At 43.2% G+C, this 24577-nt stretch overlaps 1 protein-coding gene across 3 annotated transcripts in view; it reads right to left on the reverse strand.

The window, feature by feature from the left end:
- ITPR1 (inositol 1,4,5-trisphosphate receptor type 1) overlaps window positions 1-24577 on the reverse strand; it is a 321821-nt gene that overhangs the window by 162196 nt on the left and 135048 nt on the right. Inside the window, exons 11-24 of one of the 3 annotated variants that reach the window (XM_045530791.1) lie at window positions 23439-23534; window positions 21981-22025; window positions 18267-18421; window positions 14717-14816; window positions 13573-13733; window positions 12917-13058; window positions 10735-10893; window positions 8277-8449; window positions 6870-6989; window positions 5710-5904; window positions 3946-4197; window positions 3310-3451; window positions 2416-2569; window positions 1177-1364 (exon numbers count right to left, since the gene is read on the reverse strand). In XM_045530791.1, coding sequence (XP_045386747.1) covers window positions 1177-1364; window positions 2416-2569; window positions 3310-3451; window positions 3946-4197; window positions 5710-5904; window positions 6870-6989; window positions 8277-8449; window positions 10735-10893; window positions 12917-13058; window positions 13573-13733; window positions 14717-14816; window positions 18267-18421; window positions 21981-22025; window positions 23439-23534 — 2082 coding nt within the window. Of the gene's footprint in view, window positions 1-1176; window positions 1365-2388; window positions 2570-3309; window positions 3452-3945; window positions 4198-5709; window positions 5905-6869; window positions 6990-8276; window positions 8450-10734; window positions 10894-12916; window positions 13059-13572; window positions 13734-14716; window positions 14817-18266; window positions 18422-21980; window positions 22026-23438; window positions 23535-24577 lie in introns of all 3 variants that reach the window. The other 2 variants (XM_045530793.1, XM_045530792.1) reach the window with 2 other exon arrangements.

A 24577-nucleotide genomic window follows, 5' to 3' on the forward strand; every position in this document is an offset into this window, starting at 1 on the left:
TGCTAATGTGATTCTTTCCATTTAGGAGCAGAGGATTTTGCTGATGAGTAAAAATTACCCGCATGGTACAGAAGAGGGAAGCACAAGTTGTCGGGGTTAAGGTGTGGTGAGGATCTCACACAGAGGACCAAGCCCTCCTCACAGGCTAGAACCCTACCCCAACTCGCCTACACAAGGACTCTGCTCTTAACAATTCTCTTTCTTACATCAACTTCCCCCTTTCTACATGGTCTTTCCCATTCACCATACAAACTTAAATCTACCCACTTAAAAAAAATTGCAACAAAAATGAAACCTTCCAGTTACCAACAATCGCTCTCTGCCCATCCCATTATTTCTCTGTGCATCTTTACAGCCCATCTGACCAAAATGTTATATATCTTTACTCCTCGGAATCATCTTCTCCCATTCATGAACCCAACCTGTGCCCTTACTTGCCCCAGCACAGGGTCTTTGCATTTGCTGTTCCCTCTGCCTGGGACACTCTTTTCCTAGATATCCACAAGGCCAGCAACTTGCTTCGTTCAGGTCTCTGATCACGTCACCTTCCTGGAGAGGCCTTCTCTGACAAGCCCATCAGACGCAGTATCCCTGGGCCCACATCCCCCGCGGTCTCCAAGGCATCCCAACTCTCTTTTATATTTTAACATCTCATTGCACTTACTTTTAATGTATGCCTATGCCCCTTATCAAAATCTAAGTTCTTTGGGAGCAGGAATTGAATCTATTTGTTCCTTGCTAGGTCCCCAGCGCTAAAAGGGACTTGGTACAGAGTTGGTATCAATAAATATTTCTTGAATGAATGAATGAAAAATGAAAACAGGAGGGAGCAAGGAGGCTCTGCAAAGTTAATGGAACCTTGAACTGAACCATGAATAAGCCACAAGGAGAAGCAGGTAAGTGAACTCTAAGCAGAGGGGATGCAGGGAGGCCAAGGACTATGGAAAGCTAAGGTCACTGCGGGATGTTCTGGCCTGGCTGGAGCAATAGCCACGTTGCGGAAGGGTGGGAGATGACAGTAAAGGGATTAAGAGAAGCCAGCACACAAATGACACAGAGGGATGAACTGAGAATGTGGCCCCCACTTTCTTCCCAGAGAGCCCTGGGTTCCGTCCAAGCAGAGGGACTAGATCTGGAGGGTGCCCTGCGAAGCCCCTGCCCCTGGATGATGGGTACCTGGAGTATCTCAATGATCTTCAGCTTGGTGTCCATAACCATGATGTCCTCCTTCTCCGGCTCTGCCTGCTTCACGTTGCCCTCGGGGGCGGCAGCCATGGGAGTCATGGGCAAAAAGCCTCCTCCCCGGAGCACCACCTGGGTCATCAGTTCTCCCACTCCGTGAATAGACCTCATCACGTTACTGCCTAGGAAGGGCCAGGACAGACCACGGTCACAACATCTCTAGACAGCCCCAAGGCATCTGTCATTACTTAACATGGCCCTATTGCAATACACTCTCAGGACCCTGGGAACCTGAAAAGGTTAATGCACGCCAAAAACTTGGGACTTCTGAGAGTAGTGGAAAGAGTGTGGGCTCTGAAATCCCCAAAGAGCATTTCTGTATATTAATACATCTGCCAAATTTTGTCAGTCACCAACTATGTGCTTGTTACTATGCACAGAACTAGGGATATAAGAGTTAACAAGGCACAAATCCTGGCACTGCTACAAAAAGCTGCTTGATCTTGGGTACGTTATATTACCTCTGAGGTTCAGTTTCCTCTTCCATAAAATGAAAATAAAGGAAGCTTAAATGATATAGTATATGCAATAAAAGGCTTAAATGATATAACATACACAAAATGACTAAACACAGGACCTAGCAAATAGTGGGAGATAAGTCAATGTACTTTTTCTCTTCTAGCTGCAGAAGACCAGTTAAACAAAAATGTATACGTGATCTAACAAACATGAGCTACTCTGACCCTAAACCAGAGGAAGAAATAAACACGTGAAGGCAGATTTTCCTATCCAAAGAATTCACAAAGTGGAAACAGCTACCAAGAAACAAGCCTGGATTCTATTTCATCATATACGAATATTGTCATCAAGGGCCTCATGAATATCAAGAACAATGACAAGACATGCATTTTTGAGAGAGAAACATTCAAAATGTTAGGTAACGTTCAAATTATTCAACAAAATATATACACAGACTCCCATATGTAAATACAAAGGAAAAGCAGCAAAATATCATAGGTATATGGGACCCCCACTATACTGTTCTTTCTGCTTTTCTTTAAACAGTATTTGAAAATGTTCACGATGGAAAGTTGGGAAGGAACAGACAAGGGAAGAAGACAGCATCACACATAAGGTATGGCGTGAGCGTAACAGGAAAGGCTGGGAGGGCATCTCTCAGATGTATGGGCACCATCAGATACTCACTCTTCAGCTTCTCCACATCATTGTTACCTTTATTCTCTTCTCCTTTCGCCATCTTGCTGATGGGGAAGATCGTCGTCACGTGCACACAGTCCAATATGGCCAGGAGGATCTTGGTTAATCGCAGAAGGTCAGAGAAGTTGTAGAAACCAAAGTATATGAGATTCCTAGCTAAATTTACAACCTATTGTATTAAAAAAAAAAAGAAGAAGACAATGGTATTTTATAAACTGCATCCTTCAGCTCTATTTAATATTGACAATTTAAAAATGACAGATGTTGGCCTTCCTAACAGTAAGGGAAGGTATATACTTTGCTTGCAATTTCTGGTAACATTTCATTTGGTTTCATATGGAGGACAAATAAGAAATGGAAACCTGCAAAACTACTGACCTGCTATGATGACTAGTTAATTTTTTAAAAAATGACCTAACCATTTGGTCTGCACAGCTTCCCAGGAATACCATTGGGCAAGAAGAGTTATTCCTAACAAGGACATGGAAAACAACACTGCAGTTCTCAGAAATATAACTCTTACAAGGCAAAAGTGGTCTCAGAAACATTTTCACTCAAAGGTAATAAGGATCTATGTTCCTCAAGTGGATAATCTACGGCAGATCCCAAGTACAGTCTGTTTTTCTCCTGTCATTTTTAATACAAAGTACAGAGTATGCATGATGTTCTATCCTTCTGTGTGATTCAATTCACTGTATTTCTTTTAAGAACGTAACTACTACTGAGCCAAGGGACTCCCTATCAGTTCTATTTTACGCTGGAAAAACTGAGCTCAATTTCTTTTCATTAAAAAACTAGAACATCATGATAAAAAAAATCACCACCCACTCCAATATTTTCTGTTTACCCCAGAGAAAAGTGACCACTGAAATACAGATAACGCACATAGATCATTTCGTTATGACTTACCTCAAACGTAAGCTTATTTTTCTCCTTATCAGAGAAAGGAAACCTCTGACAAACCACATCTCTTAAATACTCCTCCACAAATTCCATGGTCTGAGCAAACCTCTCCTTAATTTCATCTTTGGAAGCTCCACTACTATCATAGCTGAAAGGAAAGGAAAGGAAATTTCAAGTTCTTCCTGTTGAGGCCTTCTTGGGCCTCTCAGCCTCAAAAGTCAGCGTCCCCCAACCCTTCCTATCCTTTGATCCTAACTTTGTTTTTATCTCCGTAGCGCCTATCACCAACGTACATTTTTAGTCATTTATCTTGTCTATTGTCTGTCTTCCCCCAACTAGCGTAGAGGTAGTTTTCTAGTTTACTCACTGATATATTCCTTGGCACAGAGTACACACTTAAGTATTAGTAGAATGAAAGAAAGAGATAAACAAGAGATATAAAAACACAATTATGCTATCCTTTACATTCCTAAGGGAAGAAACATTTGCCATCCACTTAATTTTATTTTAAGCTTAAAGAAAAAAATTACTTCATCTTTCTTCTGTGATTTAACTAGACCACGTGTGGTTTATCTACTGCTGTACAGAATATTATAAACATGAGGTTTTAAAGTGACAAGAGGGAGAAGGGGCCAGGCTCACTCATCGATGGCGATCTCAGAGGGAATCTCCGACCAGAGGCGGGCGTATTTCACGGGCGTGACCTGCTCCTGGGGATCCCGGTCCACGTGCATGTGAAGCATGAGACGGCAGAAGGACGCCCTCAGGTCGTAGGGCAGGTTCTCGTCAGACATGCAGCGGAGAATGAGATCTACGTCCAGCTGGCCTGAAATTTCGTTGATGGCCAAGTACTGGCGGTCCAGACACATCCTAGCAAAGAGGTTCAGCTGATACCTGGAGAAAAGAAAGGTGACATGAGGCTCACTCTCCAGAGACATTCGGGATGAATGGAAACACATGGCGGGATAGTTCAGATGGCCCCAACTTTTATAGGAGTGACATTCAGCCATCGGAACTTATATGTCAACACCCCTAAATTGCTCTTGTACACTGGATTTTGGCTTTTGTAACAAGCAGATAAAAGAACAGTTCGAGCTATGCCATAGAGTGTGGGTTGACAGCTAACAGTAAAGACACGTTTATTCAGCTGTGTCGGAGCAATTATGTCACCATCTGATTCCATTAGGCCCTTATAAAATAAATGGGAGAAAAGGGGTTAGGCCTAAGATGGCTGTCTATTTCTCTCTCTTCAGCTCTGATTTATACAGTACATTCAATACCGTGTAGGGGCTGGGTGTGGAGGCTCAAGCCTGTAATCTCAGCACTTTGGGAGGCTGAAGTGGGAGGATCGCTTGAGGCCAGGAGTTCAAGACCAACCTGTTCAACATAATGAGACCCTGTCTCTACACAAAATTAAAAAAAAAAAAAATCAGCCACGTGTGGTGGCATGCACCTATAGTCCCTGCTCCCTGCTACTCGGGAGGCTGAGGCAGAAGGATCACTTGAGCCCAGGAGTTCAAGGTTAGAGTGGGCTATGACTGCACCATTGCTCTCTAGCCTGGATGACAGAGCAAGACCCTGTCACTAAAAAAATAAATAAATAAATAAATAAGAATAAAAACCATATAAGAAATGCTAAAGAGACCACCCATATTGAGTCTAATTAGAAATTTTATAATATTCTTAGGATCTTATATGATGTAAGTAACTCTTTAATTCCTATACATGTAAAAAAACATTTGATATACAAAAATAGGGGACTCCTCACTTTTCCTCTTCATCCAATTACATCCAATTACAAGTGAACTTTGCAAATCTCAACTTGGAAGTATGAGTGGAAACTCAAGGTTTTCATTGCATATTTGTATAGACAGATGTGGAAATAGATGTGTGTAGGTACTTATATAAAAATACACATATGTATGTGTATACACACACACACACACACACACACACACACACACCCCTGTTATCTAGCTCTGTCTGTAAACATTCCATGGGATTGGCACTATCGCCTCTATTTTGCAGATACAGAAACTGGGGCATAAAGTCAAACTTGACCAAAGTTAAAAAACTAGTAAGCAGAAAGGCCGGGATTTGAACCCAGGGAGCCTGCCCCCACCTACTGCCACATCTCTGCGTCCTGCTGCTTAGGGATCAACTGCCAGCAGGGGCTGATGCAACCACCTACCTTTCTTGTGACCCAGCCACACCCTGATGTCCACTGACTAAGGATCGCTGAAATCTCATTCTCTAAACTCCTGGAATACCCATTTGGCTTTTTGTTAGATAATCTTACCCTATGACACCTTGTGATTCCTTGGAGTAAACAACAAATATGCAATCCATTCCTAAGCGCCACCCTTTTGGGGCACCCAACCCGAGTCCCACACGTCTCCTGTTCACCTGTAGTAGCTGAGAACATCTCGGTCTTCCTTCTGCCCTTCCTTGGCATCCTGCGCCAGTTCCCGTACACTCTTACTGCGAATCTCTTTGTTGCTGTCCCTCCAGAACAGCCACACCTCTTCCTCATCTTCACCTGCCTCCAGAGCATTCTCTCCTGTAGACACGCCTTCAAATTCAAAACGAGAAAGAACCAACCTAGAAAATAAGAGGAGGGGAAAGTCATTATTTTTGAAATTGTTATAAATGTAGTTTTACTTTCAGCATAAGACACACAGAAAGCCACTCAGTTTTGTATCTTTCCCATGGGCAGAGCCACGAAGAGCCTAACGTTAACCTCTTCCTACACTGTAACCCAGTGGTTCTCAACTGGGGTGATTTTGCCCCCAGTGGACGTTTGGCAATGTCTGGAGACGTCTTTGGTTGTCACAACAGAAAGGGAGGGGTAACTGCTGGCATCTAGTGCGTAGAGGCTGGGGACACTGCTGAACATCCTACAATGCACAGGACAGTCCCCACTACAAAGAATTATCCAGCCCAAAATGTCAAAATGCCAAGGTTCAGAAACCCTGCATCAGCCCAAGCCCAACATGGAGCTATGCATGAGGGAAAAAAAAATCACTAGCTTAGGGCATCATTTAGCACTTTCTATAAACGCTGTCCACATTACTGACACTATACTTGTCAGGAAAACTGCTCCTTTGCCAGAAATGAATCACCAAAACTCCTGTGGACAAATAAACACCTTTTCAGCAGTGATAAAACTCTTCCCAACACCGACTTAATATTAACAGTGAATATTAATTACGCTGTCTAAATTTTAATTGATGATAACACTTATTAAAGAATCTTAAACTCTTAAAATTAAACTACGTGTGTGTAAAAATACTCACTGGTGAGTTTGTTTACGTGACTTTTAAACCTGTATGCAAAGTAAGTGACACCACTGTGCAGAGGAGGCCACACCAAAAACAAACTCAATAATCCTTTAAACCAAGACTTTTCTAAACAGAAGATCAAATGCCAACCACCCTGACTCCAGACCAACTCAAGAAACTAAGGGGTTAGGTTTGACTACCCACGAGCACAGATATCCACCAACCCACACATTTTCCATGTCAACCCCTTCCTTGTCTTTATCCTAAACCCCGGACCCCGCTCACTTGGTCTCGATGAGGATGTCGGCGTTGGTGGGATTCAGCACAGCTTTGCATATCAGTTCCTGGGTCACTGGAATCGATTTGTTCATGGAGACGCAGAGGTCAGAGAGGTAATCTAAGAATCTATCCAGAAACAGAAAGAGAGCAAAACGTTTTCTGTAGACAGAGCAGAGGCTTGCTTGGAGCCTGACTCTTCTCTGGGGGACACGTCCAACATCCCCTGAACAGAAGTCAGCGACACTTCAGGTTTTGGTGCCAGCATCTGCGGCACCACCAGAAACCCAGATGCCACAGAGAAGACGACAGAAGCAAAGGAGGAAGATGGCAGTGGCTGTGGTCAAGGCAGAGGTGAGGAAAAAGTGGGAAGGAACAAGATGAGAAAGCAGTTCACAGGACGAAGGACAGGCAAGGACACGGGAGCCGGAGCTGTGAGGGGCCAGGCCCTGACGGTCGCCTGCCTGGTGGGAAGCCCGGCTTGACGCTTCTTAGCTGAGTTCTGATACGGACGTTGTTTGGGGAAATTCCTTAACCTCACTGTGCTTCGGTTTTCTCATCTACAGAGGAGGATAACGTGTCACTTCGGAGGGCCGTCCCGAGGAGCAAGGGAGAGAATTCATGGAAATGCCTCCTCAGCTCACTCCCTGGCATGTGTGCGGGCTCCAGAAAACGCTGGCTATTTTTACGGGTGGTAGTAGGCATTTTTACAGCAACCCTAAATGGTTTCATCTCCAGTGTGACTATGTGTGACACCCACACGGCACACGGCTTCCCACTCCCCCTCAAACAGTGTGAGTCTTAACTAGAAGGAGAAGAGAAGCGGAGGGACTGGGAGGGGAGAGTGGAAGATCTGTGTGAATGAGACAGAATGGACAGAATTCAGCAATGCCAATAGCAACACTCAGGGAACAACTGAGTTTGCAAAAGATTCTTGCTGTTGGTATTTAATTTGCCGGGCGGGGGGAGGGGTGCTGGCACGAGTTTTAACTGAGAATCAGTGGATGATAAAAGGTGAATGAGCAGCCAAGGAACACTGTCTCTTACTGTGCACCTGCTAAGTGCCAGGCACCTTACACGCACTTATTCTCATTTAACTTTCATAACTACCTACCCATTTAGCAGATGAGGAGATTAAAGCCCAGGAAAAAAGCCAAGGTCACTGGCTGGTACACTTAGAGCTAGGATTTCACCCCCCAACCCTTACCCCTGACTCATTCCAATAATTCTGATGCCATGTTCTTGCCTACTTTTAGGTATCAAAAGAACCTCCAAATACCTAACTAATCAAGACCTGTCCCTAGAAGCCTCAGGAAAGGAATCCTAGTAAAAAGCACCAGCCAGTTCCTGCATCTTAAATGCATAGATGCCCCCCAACCCCGCCATCCCACCCCAGGGACCCCACTCCCACCTCACCTGGGCTCCCTGTTCTTTCGCACCAGACTGACAAACGTGTCAATCTCTGCTGCAGTGATGTGTTTTTCCAGGAGTTTCCGATTATTATGGAGCAGGGCAGTGATAGTGTCTTCGGCCAACACGTCATAGCCAATCTGCTTCTGCATGAAGCCAAATTGCTTGGCTATATACTCCTTTTAGAGAGAGAAAAGAGAGGTCAGCAGGAAGGAGAAAAGGCAATAATGGTTAAGTTAAAAATAGGCAAAGCAGCAATGTTCCCTGGTGAGAATGACCACTCATAAGGGTAATTACAGCAGAACGGAACATCATTCTACAACTTTCTACTCTGGGTCAATAGCTGCAAACTCCCTCACATCCTTTATTTTACTAAAGCTCCCATACAAATGTAATTAAGCAAAACATCCTGTGTTTACATATGGATATTTTATTAAGTGCACAAGTATAAATTTTAATCTAGTGACTTATTTTTTTTAAAAGGTCAAAGGCTGTTTTTAACCTCTGAATTTATTACTAATTCAGGAGGACTTAACTGTGCCCCATTGCTCTGTGCTGCTAAATAAACACAGGGTAAGCCTACCTGGAATTTGGACCAATGCTACCCCATTTCATTTTCTTTATCTGGGGTAAAAATACATTTTTAAAAGTCAGTGGGTAGCACAAGATAGTCAGGAATACCTAAGATAATCAATTACGTTCGTGGAAAATATGAATACAATTTTGGCTTCTTTCTTTTGGTATCAGACATCACATTCCATAGAAATATCTGTGAACTCGAGGAAACCTCTTATGAATAGCTGTTTGTTTCTGTTCAAAGATATGTCCCTGCCCAGGACAGACTGCTTGCTCAAAGTTCAAGTGGCCCTTGAAACTTGCTTAATTTTTTTCCCATTAATTCCTAAATCCTGGAAACTACTGAGGATTAACCTGGTGGACACAGGCCATGTTTCTCAGCCTACACTCAGTAAGGATGCATGTTTGGGAATTCATCATCTACCATCTGACATAGCATCCATACACAACTAAGCAAAGACGTCCAATCTAAGCAACACCAAGGGAGACTGATTTAGTTTCCTTTTGTACAAGCAAAATGTCCTGGCACACCCTACAGACCCTGATATCCCTTCATCTGACGATGAAGGAGAGGAGCAGTATGAAATCCCTCTGGCACTATTTGCGTATGTTTAATATCAACACACTGAAGTAACCACAGCTTGCTAACAAGGTTAAATTTCTAAAGTATTACTTAAGGTCAACACTACCTTTCTGATGACACAACAAAAACCTTTAACTACAAAGTAAAGTTTAGATTTAAAGACCAGTTACAGAGGCAGGTGAAACCTTAAAAACAAAAGCCTCTTGCACCATAAGGCAGGGATAATTAACATAAAGTGACTGGAGTCAAGGTTACAATAAGCATCCTTTTGTATGTCTACAGCAGGGGTCCCCAACCTATGCTGAGTTGCAAAATTATTTCATTATATATTACAATGTAATAATAATAAAGTGCACAATAAATGTAATGCACTTGAATCATCCTAAAACCACCCCCCACCCCACCCCTTAGTCCGTGGAAAAATTGTCTTCCATGAAAATGGTCCCTGTTGCCAAAAAGGTTGGGGACCACTGGTCTACAGGACTTCATGTGGTACAGGTTTTCTCAACCTCAGCACTACTGGCATTTTGGGCAGGATGAGTCTTTGTTGTGGAGGGATGTCCTGTGCATTGCTAGGTGTTTAAGAGCATCCCTAGATGCCAGTAGCATCCCCAAGTTAGAACACTCAAAGGGTCTCCAGATATTGTCAAACGTCGTCAGAGAACCAGAGTACCCCAGCTGAGAACCAATGATGTAGCAACACAGTTCTCGGGTTTCCTTAGCATCTTATAGTTGTTTGGAGCCCCCAAAGAGGTTAGAACATTTATTTCATGGGAGAAAAACAACACCTATATATATGTAGTATATACATGTATAAGTATATACATATACTATGTATATCCATGTATAACATATACAATATAGATAATGACTTAGAATATCATAAAACATAAGCCAGAACCAAAATAAAGAGAATGTTCCTAGCAAAGATGGAGGATAGAAAAGGAGGCAGGAGGGAGAGATTCCACTGTATCTTTAATATAAACACATTGGATCATTTCACCCCTAAGCCTTAAGGGAATATGCCATTAAAAATACTACAAATGTGCCAGCAACTCCAAAACAGAAATCTCATGGGAAGGTAGATGCAGAAGGAGAATTCTCTGGTACCTGTCTTAAGGATTCTGTAACAATATTCTTCCTGGGCTTGCAAACAATCTATGTTTCCTTTCTAAGAGCAAACAACCCTTAACTCTTCTCTATTCCTTATATAAATATACACTTGACACTTAAAATTCACGAGGAAAGTTCCTAAACCTCAGGGAGAAAACTGACAGTCACTTCCCATCAATCCTTAACCCCAACCTGGTTCTTCCTGTAGTCTTGCTGCGAGTGTCTCAGCACCCGGTAGCAGAGCCTGCAGATGTGTCTGAAGGGAGCGTGCCGCTGGTCCCCAAGCTCCTCCAGCCGGAGCATCGGGCCGTCGCCGCAGTCTGTGAAGGGGGCCTGTAGCAGCTTGAAGATCTGTTTGTGAAAGTGAAGAGTAAAACCTGCCATCATTTGGTGTTTCCAAGGCTAAGCCTCTGTCTGGGAAGAATACAAGCTCAGTGGCGGCTGGACGAGGTGGGAAAGTTTCTCTAGCCAAACATACCAATAACCTGAAAACTATCCCGTCCATCAACTCAGATTGGTACTAGTGAATTTAATCTGTCTGGACCCGACCGGTCCTGACATACCTGACGGTGCAGTGCTTAGAGAAAAATGGTTAAGAGCACAGACTCTGGAATCGGCAGATTCTAGGTTAAAATCACACATCTTGTTCCTTCCTCGCAGTACAGATCATGCGGTCAAGGTAAACTTCCGTTTTCTCACTAGTAAAATGGCAAGAGTAATACCTACATCACAAGGGTGTTACAATGATGAAAAGGGGGGGTAACAAGCCTGACACACACTATCAATGAAGGCTCCTGCCACTGAATCAATTATTTTGGCCCCTCAAGGAATTGCTATCATAGAAATGTGCACTAAGCCAGAGGTCTGATTTGGGAGTCATCGCACAAAACAGCTGCACATAATTTATTCTTGGACTTGAAATCCTTGTTGCAACATGATGGATTGTTAATAAATTTTGACTATATCACAGAGCAAAAGGAGAAGGGATTCTCAAATCCCATGTTCCTAAAGGAAAACTGTGAGACTTGCACTAATATGTTTCTCTTTTAGCTTTGGTGGCCAGAAATTTCACACCAAGCTTGTGGGTCAATCTCAGCAGGTTTACGGAGAGATACGCATCTCTGCGCATTTCACCTAACCTGGATTTGGCACTTTCCTGCCCTCAATTTGTCTTTACAACTGTATATTTACATTTAAATCAAATAATACCATCTATGTATTTCTAGTAAACCACTACTCATTCTTTATGGAAAGAATTGTGGTGATTTATAGGGTGTGCTCTAAGAGCCTATATAGGCCTTCCAAGATTATCAAATACTCCAAATCTCCCAAACATAAAAAAATAACCTTAAGGACACATTGCACTTTATATATTTTTGAGGAAAATAAAGTTGTCAACTGACTGCTACTTGAGGTTCCTAACAGGTAAACTCTCACATGATGTACATTCAACAATTATGGTAAAAATCAAATAGGCCAGGCACAGTGGCTCACGCCTGTAATCCTAGCACTCTGGGAGGCCGGGATGGGAGGATTTCTTGAGGCCAGGAGTTCAAGACCAGCCTGAGCAAGAGCAAGATCCCATCTCTACAAAAAATAGAAAAAAATTAGCTGGGCATGGTGGTGTGTGCCAGTACTACCAACTACTCAGGAGGCTGAGGCAGGAGGATCACCTGAGCCCAGGAGTTTGAGGTTGTAGTGAGCTTTGATGACATCACTGCACTTTAGTCTGGGTGACAGAGTGAGACTATCTCCAAAAAAAAAAAAAAAAAAAAATCAAACTGCGCTGTCAAGCCATGAAAAGACATGAAGGAACCTCTGATGCACATTACTATGTGACAGTAGTCAATCTGAAAAGGCCACATACTGCATGATTCCAACTCCATCACATTCTGTAAAGGCAGACCATGGAGGCAGTGAAAAGATTAATGGTCGCAAAGGGTTATTGGGCAGGGGGGATGAACAGGCAGAGCGCAGAGATTTTAGGGTGGTGAAACTATTGTGCATGATACTATAATGGGGGTACATGTCATTATACACTTGTCCAAACCCACAGAATGCACACCGCCAAGAGTGAACCCCAATGTAAACTACGGGCTTTGGGATGATGGGTTAATGTAGGTTCATCATTTGTAACAAACGGACCACCTTCATGCAAGAATTTGATAGTGGGGGAGGCTGCATATGTGTGGGGATGGGGGCATGTGGGCCTCTCCGTACTCTCCAATTTTTTTGTGAAATTAAAACTACTCTAAAAAGTAAAATCTATTAAAACGTCAGTTGATCAAGTCTTCCAGGTGAGAATCTCTCCACGAGAGCAGTGATGCCACTGACGGCTTATGACGCTAACTCCCCCACATCACATCTCACTGACCTGCTTGAGAATATTCTGTTCTCTCATCAGTTTCTGCCGTTCTCTGTTGGGTTTGGAAAAGACCACTTCAAGCACGTCTTGGCCAGAATTAGTTCCACCGGTGACAAAGTAAACCAAATCTTCCAGCAGCTTGGTTACAGACCTTAGGAGGAAAAAAGCTATTAGAGACAGAAGTGTTCAATGTTCGACAGGCTGAAAGCTTCACCCTGGGAACCTTCTGGACTGACACAAACCAGTTAAGCAGGACCAGACCCATTCCTTCCAATTTCCTCGAAACTGACAACCAAGGCCAAGCACCAAAAAGAGTGAAATGCAGAAAACACATTATTGTCCACAAAAGGATGATCGCCTTCACAAAACACCAGCCGTCAAATTTAATCTCAGAGTAACCTCATCTCATGACATTTAGTAACATGGTTCTAGAGACCAAGTTTGAGATAGAGAAAGAGAGGAAGACATCTTTACAACTTTAGAGATTCTCAAAAATTGAGTCCAAAGTCCTACTTTTGGAAAATTACGAACTGAAGCCACCCATAAATGCTAAGGCAGGCTACCCTCCCACTTAGCTGTGCAGAGTCCCCACCCTCCCCGTCCGCAAGGGCTGCCAGGGAGCCGCGGTGGGGATGACAGCCGTGCAGGGCTTGCGGGGTGCTCACCTTCGTTCATTCTGGGTGATGGTGCCCTTCTCCAGCTTCCCCGCGATGGAGCCCAGCACCTTGCTGGCATCATTGGCAAAGTCCAGGTCCCGAACTTCAGCTGGAGAAACTGGAACTATGGCGAAGGCTTCCTTATCCTCCTTCACGGGGGAGGTGCCAATCTGAAATTCAAGGTGGCCTTTGTGAGAGTCTCTCGGATGGAGAGGGTCAGACATTAATCAAACACTGTATTTACGGGATATTGGGCAATTCAAAAAACGTGGGGCTATCCTGCAGTTAAAATGACACAGCAAAACATGTGCAAGGACGTACTCTAAATGGTTAACAATTGTCATCTCTGGAAATTGGTATTATGGGGACCAGTGAGGCAGGAAAGGGAAAGCTATTATCATTTTGCAACTTCATTTATCACAGGGAACATGTAAGCTTCTTGTAATTAAAGAAGATGTCTACATATAAATATATAGAGAAAAAGCAAATATGGCAAATGGTAATTACTGACTCTAAGTGGGGAGTATTATAAGGGTAGACACCATTCTTCCAACTTTTCTATAAACCCAAAAATGTTCATGAAAGTAGAAGAAAAAAATCCCATAATCTTCCCCAATGCCACAACAAAAGAAAAGTTCTGTTTGAGTATACTTCCCTTTTTTAAAAGAAAACCCCCACGTGTGTATAATTATGCTCTACGCACCTGGAGACAGTGGGCAAGGAAAGGTGGGGAGAGAAAGTAAAGGGGCTGAGAGAACGTTCAAGAAATAAAAGTGTATATTGAAATACATAGAGGAATAAATAATAAGGATTGGGGAAAATCAACTGGACATTCGATATACCTCAGGGCACAAGCAAACATTCCCCCAGCCAAAAGCATTCTTCAGACAGTCATGAAATCTTGACAATTGCTCAACCACTAGGGCAGGAGCCATGGAATAAAATAAAAGGTTCTGGTTATTTCAAAAGCCCTGAGCTTGCTTCACCCAGGTCTCTTGGAGAGAATTTTTTCGTCGCGTTCAAGTCTGGCATGACCATGCTCTTGCCAAAGCAACAAGAACTCACAGCGCCATACTCCCCCGCCTGTCTTCAAAGCAGCCCTTTCATTAGGAAACATGAGACCAAGGAGAGGCGGCCAAGTTCTGGGACTTACTTTCAGCATCACGGGTTTTTCTTCTTCCTTGTCAATAGGAATATTTGTGCTGTGAACCCAGGTATTAGTACACAGGTGTCTGAGTCGAACATAGGAGTTCCTAAAGGGAAAAAATGAAGGGTCTTAAGGACAGGAATATTTAGGTTTACTCTACAGTCCTGGGTCTAGAATTTATTTTATCAAAATAGCAAGGAATGCCAAAATGGTTTTCCACTACATACACTAGACAATATAACTTAGGAACAAATGGTTCTAGTTACCTTCTGAAGCACTTATGACAGAAAATGATTCATAGTGACTCTAAGGCTGCATTTCCAAACACAAGATCATACCCTGTAAATGAGCATCTCAGCACAGACTGACCGTCAGACAGAGCAACACAAAGTACTTACTGAGCTTATCACGAGAGATAATAAAGCAGTGATTAGAATTTTATATGGATCAATAAAACAAAAAAGTGAAATCACGAATTTCACCTGGGAAAAATGAGTAAATATTTACTAATCTTGTGGTAGTAAAAGACTTTTGAACCATGTAACAAAATATAATATTTCTAAATTTTATTTTAGTTTTTAACAGACCCCATGGAGAACTGTAAGATTCCTAAATTTTAAAAGTAAAAGATGGATAAATCTTACTAAATAGTTTAAGGTTTATATCATCTGTACAGCAAAAAAAAAAAAAAAAAAAAGTCATGAACAAAGTTGAAAGAAAAACCCTAGGCCAGGCATGATGACTCACGCCTAATCCCAATCCTTTGGGAGGCTGCACAGGGAGGATCCTTGAGGCCAGGAGTTCGAGACCAGCCTGGAAAACATAGTGAGACCCCACTCTACAAAAATTTTAAATTAGCCAGGTGTGATGGTACACACCTGTAGTCCCAGCTACTCGGCAGGCTGAGGCAGAACGCTTAGCCCAGGAGTTCAAGGTTACAGTGCACCAGTGCACTCTATGCTTTAAAAACAAAACCAAAAAAAACCCTCTAGCATAAAAAGGACTGAATCCACACATATTATAAAGAGCTTTAAAAAATCCATAAGAAAAGCATGAATATTGGAAATGAAAATTGGACAAGGACATGGATCAGTAATTTAGTAATGAAATACCAATGGCCAATCAACATGGCAGCATTCAATCTTACACACAATTTACACAAATTAAAATAACGTATCATTTTATTGTATTATATTTCAAAGATCTTAACTGATAAAACCCATTATCAACAAGAACTTGGAGAAATAAGTTCTCCTGTGCATTGCTGGTGAGAGTGTAATCAGCTAAAACCATGGAAAGGAGTCTGGCCCTTTGTATGTAACATGTAAAATATATAACGTGTAAAACATGTCTATTGTTTCATCTAGCAATCCCATTTTTGGATATTTTTCCTTAAGAGATGATAGCACAGGTATGAAATGAGGCACAAAGATGTTGAATAAGAAATTATTTATAATAGTAAAAACCTGTAAATAATCCAATGCCTCAATAATGGCCTAGTTAATTATAATGCATACAAATGGAATACTATAGTTATTTAAAATGATGATAATCAAGACTCATTTACTTGGAAATATGTTAAAAATAGTAAAAAAAATCTTTAAAAAATAGTATATGATCCCATTGATAATAAATTATACAGTCATCTCTGTACACTCAGAGACCTGTCTGAAAGTACATAAACCAAAATGTTACAAGTAGTTACTTCTGAATAGTTGAATTGTATGTGATTTTTATTTGCTTCTTTGTTCTCCATGAGGTTTTAAAACGTTGTTGCTGTTTCTTTTCACAGTAAGTGTGAATCATTTTTACAATGTTTTTCAATTTTGCTTGTCTTCTGAAGAACTACTAGAAATAATGACATAATTTTTGAGCTTAAAAAAACCTACCATCCCAGGAGTGAGAGCAGCTCAGTGCACACCAGGCAATCATAAATAACAGATGCACAGGAAAGAGCGCTACCTTGGGAGATAGTCAAGGAACACTCAAGAGAGTCACAGAAGTTTTCTGTTAAAGAAAACTTGAGCTGGAACTTTAAACGTTGGTGGGGCAGGGGCAGAGAAAAGAGAATGCAAGTTTTTGCACTAGAAAGCATTTAGAACAATGGCGTACCATGCTCACTAGAAAGGGCAACAAGATGGAACCAGTCACACCTCTTCAGTAGATCCCTTCTTTTCCCCATTGAAACTGTTCTGAACATTGTAAGTTAGGCCAGGAGAGGGCAACCATAGTGATATTTACCCGACTAGCATGAATATAAGTTAAACAACATGAACAAGATATTTGACAAAGAGATTTGCATTTTTTATTCTGAGTGATTTGGATTCATTTCCACCTTTTCAAAGTATAACCAACGCTCAGGGCTTAGCTTTTAATTGGATGATTACATCCTATAGAGTTCTATGTCAAATTTCATTTAAGACACAAAAGGACATTCTGTCAATTCCTCCAAAGACCCATTCCCAATCCTTAACTCAAAAGCCATGATATCAGGACAATTACAAAAGAGCCACAGAGCTGGATGTTCTCCCAATGTTGACTTCATGCACACAATTTACGCATACTGCACGCAATTTTATAGTCTTGTTTAGTATATCCAGGATTGGCATTATTCCTTTCACTCTGGTTCTGAAAGATTCCTGTAACTATGACTATTATAAAAATGCCTTTGCTCATAACATTTTATGGATATTCATACATCTAACCCTAGACTTTCTGATCTTTAAAGGAGCAAAATTTAACACAACTTAAGATGGAGAGAAATGAGTGTATTACACCTAAGGTTTTTTTATGACTCCACAGGATCAATGAACATGATACCCTGCTCTTCTCTGGCTCTGAGGTTGGTGGCCAAGGGCAAGAATGAATAAAAATTCATTCCAAGCAAACACAGCAAAGATCCAATCCAAGATCATAAGTGAACACACTGGTCAACCGTGCCGGATGCTTTTTCCTGAGTGATCACAAAGATTTTCCTGCTTCTGAGTTTTGAATCAGTCTGAGGACAACTCTCCACAAAGAAAGTTTGCCAAGAAAACACAGTCATGAATGGAGGGAATATGGAAGCAGGGGGTCTCCAACCTGGTCAGTCAGCTGACCCAGAGACAAACCTTCCCTTCCCACAGGATCACGGGGATCTCCTCCAACCCACTGGGGAATATGGCCAAGCGGCACCTCACTCCCTCTTTGCCAAGAGTATGCCAGGAAGCATCTTCTGATGGAATAATGTGATATTTTAAATGACATGCTTCTGTTCTTTTCCTAGCAAATTAAACCATTTAGCATATTATATAAATGTCATTCCCGTCTTCTGGGATCCTAAGAAAAATTCATTAAATAACTTCCAGAATAGAGAATACAACATATGGAAACAATTACTTAAACTGAAATGCAACTGGGTTCTACAGACCTAAAGCTAGCTAGGTGATAGGGAGGAAGTCAATGAAAATGGAAGCTTTCAAAAAGCTACATACTCTGCCTCAAATCCTATAAGCCATGGTCAGGCTGCATATGCTGGCCCCGATTCTCCTGGGATAAGCAATTTTAAAAATCGTACCTTGGGACAAGGCTATCACCTCCACGGAGAGTGGTGGGGTCTAGCTCAAAAATGGAGGAGATGTCATTGCCTTCGGGCACAGAGACCAGGGAGTACACCATCTTTTCTTGGGCATTTCGTAACCTGCTTCGAGATGCATCCTGATCAGGGTCCACCTGAGAAGGAAAAGTCATCGAATCAAGAACTCTGCATGCCAAACCTCTTCACTCACTACAGTTACTCCACAATCCACAGGAACGGAGAAGAAACGCTAGTGAGTATCAACAGTTGGCAGGAAAAGGACCACAGTTTCAGAGCAGTCCCAGAGGATGATAACTGGTCTTGTGAGCCAAGGATCTTGACTCTCTACCTCCTCGTGTTGCGATAAAAATGTGTCAACAGTGTGGAGTTAACAACAAGCGATGCCCGCGGAAAGAGCTCGGGGTGATAAAGGGCTCCACAGAGCCACACCCGTCTGCACAGCTGCGGGAGGGGGACGCACGTCGAGGAAACTCATCCCGCGGATTTGGTCATGGGCCGTTGTGTTAATCTATGGTGATGACTGTCTGCTGACAATAAGATGCATACAGCTACTTCCCAGGAGACAAAAATAAAAGAAACTTGAGTCCAAGTGTTCGTAAGCAGCGATCTCAGCGTGGCCAAAAAATAAATTACTTGAGAAGTCAGCCTCCCCCTGGAAAAAATGTCCATAATTAATGGGGAGGGCGGCTGATGACAACTCGGACAAGAAGGGCCTCTCCAGCTGCATCAGGGATTTGGCAGAGACTGAAGAAAACGTGAGTGAAAGCTGGTGCTCGGTGAGGGAGCTTTCCCAAGCCGCTGGCAAAGCCCATTCTAGGCGCCAGAGCCCGTCTATCCGCCTGAGGAGATTTCAGGGGTGGGCTTAGACCAGGCGCTGGCTCTGGGACGCTCTGCCGGCTCCCTCTGCGCTGTCGCTCTCCGGGGACTATTCTCAACCCCTGACCTGCAGGGTGACAGCATCCACCTGCATCTGCTGGGAAACCACACTTTGTCACTGGCTCGCTTTCCTTAGGCCGAAGCCCTGCCTCCTTTCCAAACAGGGAGGAGGGAGACGTCACCAGGAAGACAAAAGAATCCAGAACAGCAAATGAAAGCAAAGGCTAAGGGACAGCCTGAGATCTAACTCCGGGCCTTAGAGGTGGGGACGCAGCCACAGTCTGCTCTGTCGGCTCAGCAGTGGCCACAACTTCTGTCTGTAAATTTAAAAATGTATATATATACAAAATAGTTCTTTTAATACCCAAAACCTCTGTCTCTTCCTTGCTCCACGCATTCTCCTCTATAACTCGTCCCTCTACCTAAACAAACCCGAGACCCCTTATTCTAGTTAGGCAAAAATAAGAGTTAACTAGAGAGCGACAGAACACCTCTACAGCCTCAGTTTGGGAAAGATCTTTAAACTTTTGTTCTCTCCCGACTGCCTGGCAAAGTGCTCCCCATAGTACTTTCAGAATAAACTCTGACCCGAGGATGGTTCGAGACCCAGGGCTGGGCTACAGGCTGGCAGTTAAACAGCGGAGACCTGCGGGGAGTCTGGAGGAAAATCACAATCGCATTAAGTCCACTGTGTCTGGAGAGTGACTGCGAAACCGCATCGTCACCGCTTGCAGTGTGCAGTCGGCGTTTGCCACCTAGTGGGAGGAAAGGCACATGTGCGAGAGCCCGCGGACGAGAGTGAGCCTCCGTTGTCCTTTTTCTCCCTCTGGCACCAAGCAAGTGGCTTGAGGGTGCTCAGTTTAGAAGGACAAGCACAAGAGAGCTGAATGGGGCCCGAGGCAAACAACACAGGCACTGGATGCCAGTCTCAGGGAAACCAGGGAGCAGGGCGGAATGGGGTGCTCCCTCTCCCACGTGTAAACAACACTAGGTTTTCCAGCCACAAAGAGGGCGAAGGGCACAGGAGTCTCTCAATATTAACACACATCCCTCCTCCACATGCAGACCACAGTCTGAGAGTCTAGATCTGCCTGATCTTGGACAATTTAAAACATGCCATTTATACAGATGAAAGCATTGAGGCTCAGAGAGGGAAAGTAACTTGCCGAAGGTCACACAGCTCATAAGTGGTAGGTCTGGTATTTAAACCCAGGTCCGTCTTCTCCTCTATCCTGCTTTTCTTCACTCTGCTCTTCCTCCTACACTGCAAATGCCAGTCTTCCCTCACACACCAAGAGGCCAGGGGAGCAGCCCCGCAGCCCGAAGAGCACAAGATGCACTCAGACACCAGCTGTCACTGAAAGAAGCCAGGGCTTGCTCAACCTCAGAGGTGACACTGACTCTGTGTTACCTTGGACGCAGCACGAGACCGCTGGATACCAGTCACACAAACGTAGTTCCTTCTCTTGAAATAAAGAAGGTGTGGGGGACAAGAATTGCTTTAGGAAACATAACGCCCCTGCCAGTGCGAGTGTTCAAACAATAACTCCATGCACACCGTGCAGAGTGGTTTTGCAAGAGAGGTGCCAGAAACTCCTTGTGCACTGACACGAAGTTGGACTGTCAGTGTTTTCCCAGACATACTAACCGTGGGAGGAAAGCTTTCACAAGGGACTCCCAAAGTGAGGGTGATGAGGGTAAAAGGAGGAAGGTGAGCCTCAGGTGCTCCACCAAGGGGCAGAAAAAGGAGGAGAAGCTCCCCAGCAAGTCCCCCCACCAGCAGCCCTCAGCTGTGACTCCCCCGCGTCTCCTGCAAAACTCATGTTCTTCCCAAACACAACTGGAAGGTAACTGCGACTGCAGGATTCACAACACTTCCCAAGGACAGCGACATTTTGAATTATTTCCACTCCAACCCTCTTCATTAATGTGCCTATGTCAAAGTCCTTCCAATTTTTTAAAAATTTAACTTAAAAAACAAAGGAAAAAAAATATCCCCAATACTGCCTACCATATGCACTACTGAGATCATCACACGGACACATGTCAAATAGAGCAATATCTATTTGGTTTTTTGCTTTGTTGGGTTTGTTTTTATACTAGACCAAAATCAGGCACTCCACAAAAAAACTGTTTTACTTATACCCACCATTTCTGCGTACCACAACCACTGCCTTCCTGAACCTGTGACGGTGGACACTTGAACCCCAAGTGCCTACACGGCAGCAGAACTTGGCAACAGGGTCTCCACGGAAAATTCCACTTGGCATTAATATTCCAAACCACATTATACACAAAAGCCTATTTCTGACTTTGCAGAAAGCAAGGACAGAAAAGATAGTAAGACAACTGAGTGTCTAATCAGATGCCAGGTGCACCACACCTGTGTTGCCAGCACAGTCTCAGTGACACTACCCACCTCACACAGTTATTCCTTGAAAAATCTGAGTGAGTCACAGGCTGAGGTCAACAGCAGTAAGATGAGCGTTTGTAAAAGGCCAACTTCTACATGGGCCGTCACTGTCTCCAGGCCAGCAGTATTCCAAGTGACACTGCAAACTTTTCCCACTCAGAGGCAGAGACCCCTTGACCAGGCACACAGAAGCAGCACCATGACCAACAGACCCTTGGATCAGTCAGGACACAAAGGGATATGACCCCCCTCAAGGGAAGAAAAGAACATGACCCTCTTTTAAGGCAGCGGGTTTCTCCTTCCCCAGCACTCAATGGCCACAGTGACAGTTTCTTAAATGGGGTTCCAGGTCATGTGGCCTCACCCTACGGGACAAAGACAGGAAGGCTCTTGCCCATACTTACTGAGGGCTGATACTCCAGGCATTCTTCCTCAAAGTCAGGGTCTACCTGATGAAAAAGAATCATTAGGAAATTAAAACATCCATTGCTTTGTCAAGGACTGGGCCCCACTTGCAGGAGACTTCCAGGCCTGCAAACATCCTTGAACGGCTAAGAACTTGTCCCTTCCCTCTGTTCATGAAACCGGCATGCCACAACAATGACACATGTCACATGGGTACAACACACATGGAACAATCTACCAGTCACCAACGGACGTCTCTCAAGTGTAGACGGAGAAACACAATGAATTCACCAGCAAAACAACAGTTAGAAGTCTGAGATAAATACAAGATCAATACACAGTCAATGATAATCCTGCTTATTTTTAGTTAAAAAAAATTTCAGTTCTCCAGCAAGAGCTACATTAGCCTCAAAACATAACAGATAACACAATCACCATTAGTCTTTAGCAAACCAAATAAATCAACATTTTTGACAAATGATTAGTTGGGTCCATGATTCCCCCACGGCTCCATCTTAAATCTAAACTTAGACTTGATCTTTAGTTCTTAAACTTTTCAAAATCATCAGTTCATACACATATCAGGCACCCCAGGGATGAACACATTTAGATTTCAGCATTCCTCAGGTTGGTCGCAGAAGCCATCGGATGCCCACGTGTCACCTTGGAAATCTCTGAGTGGTCTCACCAATGGTGCCAGACAACAGGAAGGGTCTTTTGATGTACGACTAGAATTTGACATGAATATGCATCATACATCTTCCAGCAGATCAGAGTAAAACTCAGCATCTGTCACAGTAGGATGGCTCTTTAATTTGATACAGGAATTAAAATTCCTCCTATCCTTCAGTACTGAGTCTTTCCTGTCCTCAAAAACCCTTCACAGACATTAAAGTTAATTGCTGTGATTTCTGACATTCCTACAAGTAAAAGATACTCTATTTCCCTCATGCTCTGAGTAATCAGATTTCTTTATAAAATTGTCTAACTCTGCACATCTTAAAGCTTCCAGGCTTCCGACTTTACATACCAGGTTTCCGCTGTAGCCGAGACTCAGTTACTCACGTTAGCAGTGAGGCTGGCAGATAAGATGTGGGGAGGGAAGTATGCAAGAGCAAAACAGAAAGAAAATTCTAAAAACCTAGATTGGCATTATTTTCTGTCTAGAAGTCCAATGCGCTGTCCATCATGCCACAAGAGCCAGGTAGACTGGCATTATTTTCTAAGTTACTTTCTCCCCATATCTTGATCAGAACCCCTGTCAAGCCCTAAAATGTGGTTATAATTTTTGTCTCTTTCTTTCTAGGGAAATGAGGCAGAAGGAAACAGAAAAACAAGAGGAAAAGCAAGGTGACTATTTCCCTAAGTCTTTAGCTACCCAATGGCTACAGGAGAGTGAGAAAAAGGTGGTTAAGTGCATCAGTCTTGAAAGAGAAAACCATGGTGCTGCTACTTACCTCTGCTGCTAAGTAATGCCCTGTGGCCAGGTGTTTGAAACGGAAGAGGCTGTTCCAATAGCCAGCTCCGCCCCGACATGGGTCATGCTGGACCACCTGCAAAAAAGAACAATGATCACCAGGAGTTGAAGAAATACCAACCCATACTCAGGATGACACTGAATCTGAGACATCACAAGTCACAGTTCAGGAGTGGTATTTATAAGCTGCAAAAGAAAAAATCAGCATCTTCCGACAAACCCCCTGCAAGTGTCACATGTAACAACCAAATTCAGACATATGGGAGTACTAAATAATGTCTCTCCAAAGAAGAATTAGTGTCTCCCGGTTAACATGGCCAAATAAAGAACAAGGAAGCTGAAAGCTCAATGTTCCCAGAGCTCACATGGGGCTGGGAGGTGCCCTGGTTCGGACAGGCCAAAGCAGAGAGACCCTGTGGAACACCTTGGCCATTATCAGAGACATCAAAAGGGTCCCACCTTAGAAGTAGGGCTAACTCAGCCCCAAGTTAAGGCTACGCTACACTTGACCTAATGAAGCTTGAAAACAAGCCTCCAAAAGATCAAACTGATCCACAAGTAACTTTACTAACAAAACAGAAAAATTCAATACTCTTTAAAGGAAGAACAGATTCCAGACACTCAGTGAAATCCAGCAAGATACACACACACACACACACACACACACACACACACACACACACACACACACACACACAGGTGCGCGTGCGCGCGCGGCACATGGTAATCTGATTAATGTGAATCAGAAATAAAAAAATCTTTAAAGCAATGGCGGGGGGGAGGGCGTGTGGGAGAGACACTATATAAGGAACAAAGATTTTTAAAACCCACTTAATTAATATCAGAAACAACACAAGCCAAAAGACAGTGGATCAAAATCTTTAAAGCACAGAAAGAAAACCTATCTGCCTAGAATTCTATATCCAACAAAAACATCCTTCAGAAATGAAAGCCATAGGGAGAAACTGGGACCCTAGCACACTGCTGGGGGAACATAAAACGGTGCAACCACTTCGGAAGACAGCGTGGCTGTTCCTCAAAGGTTAAACGGAGAGTTACTACATGACTCCCAATCCCATTCTCAAGGGGCTTGAGAACACACATCTACACACAAACTTG

The sequence above is a fragment of the Lemur catta genome, chromosome 18, assembly GCF_020740605.2.
Source record: "Lemur catta isolate mLemCat1 chromosome 18, mLemCat1.pri, whole genome shotgun sequence".
NCBI lineage: Eukaryota > Metazoa > Chordata > Mammalia > Primates > Lemuridae > Lemur > Lemur catta.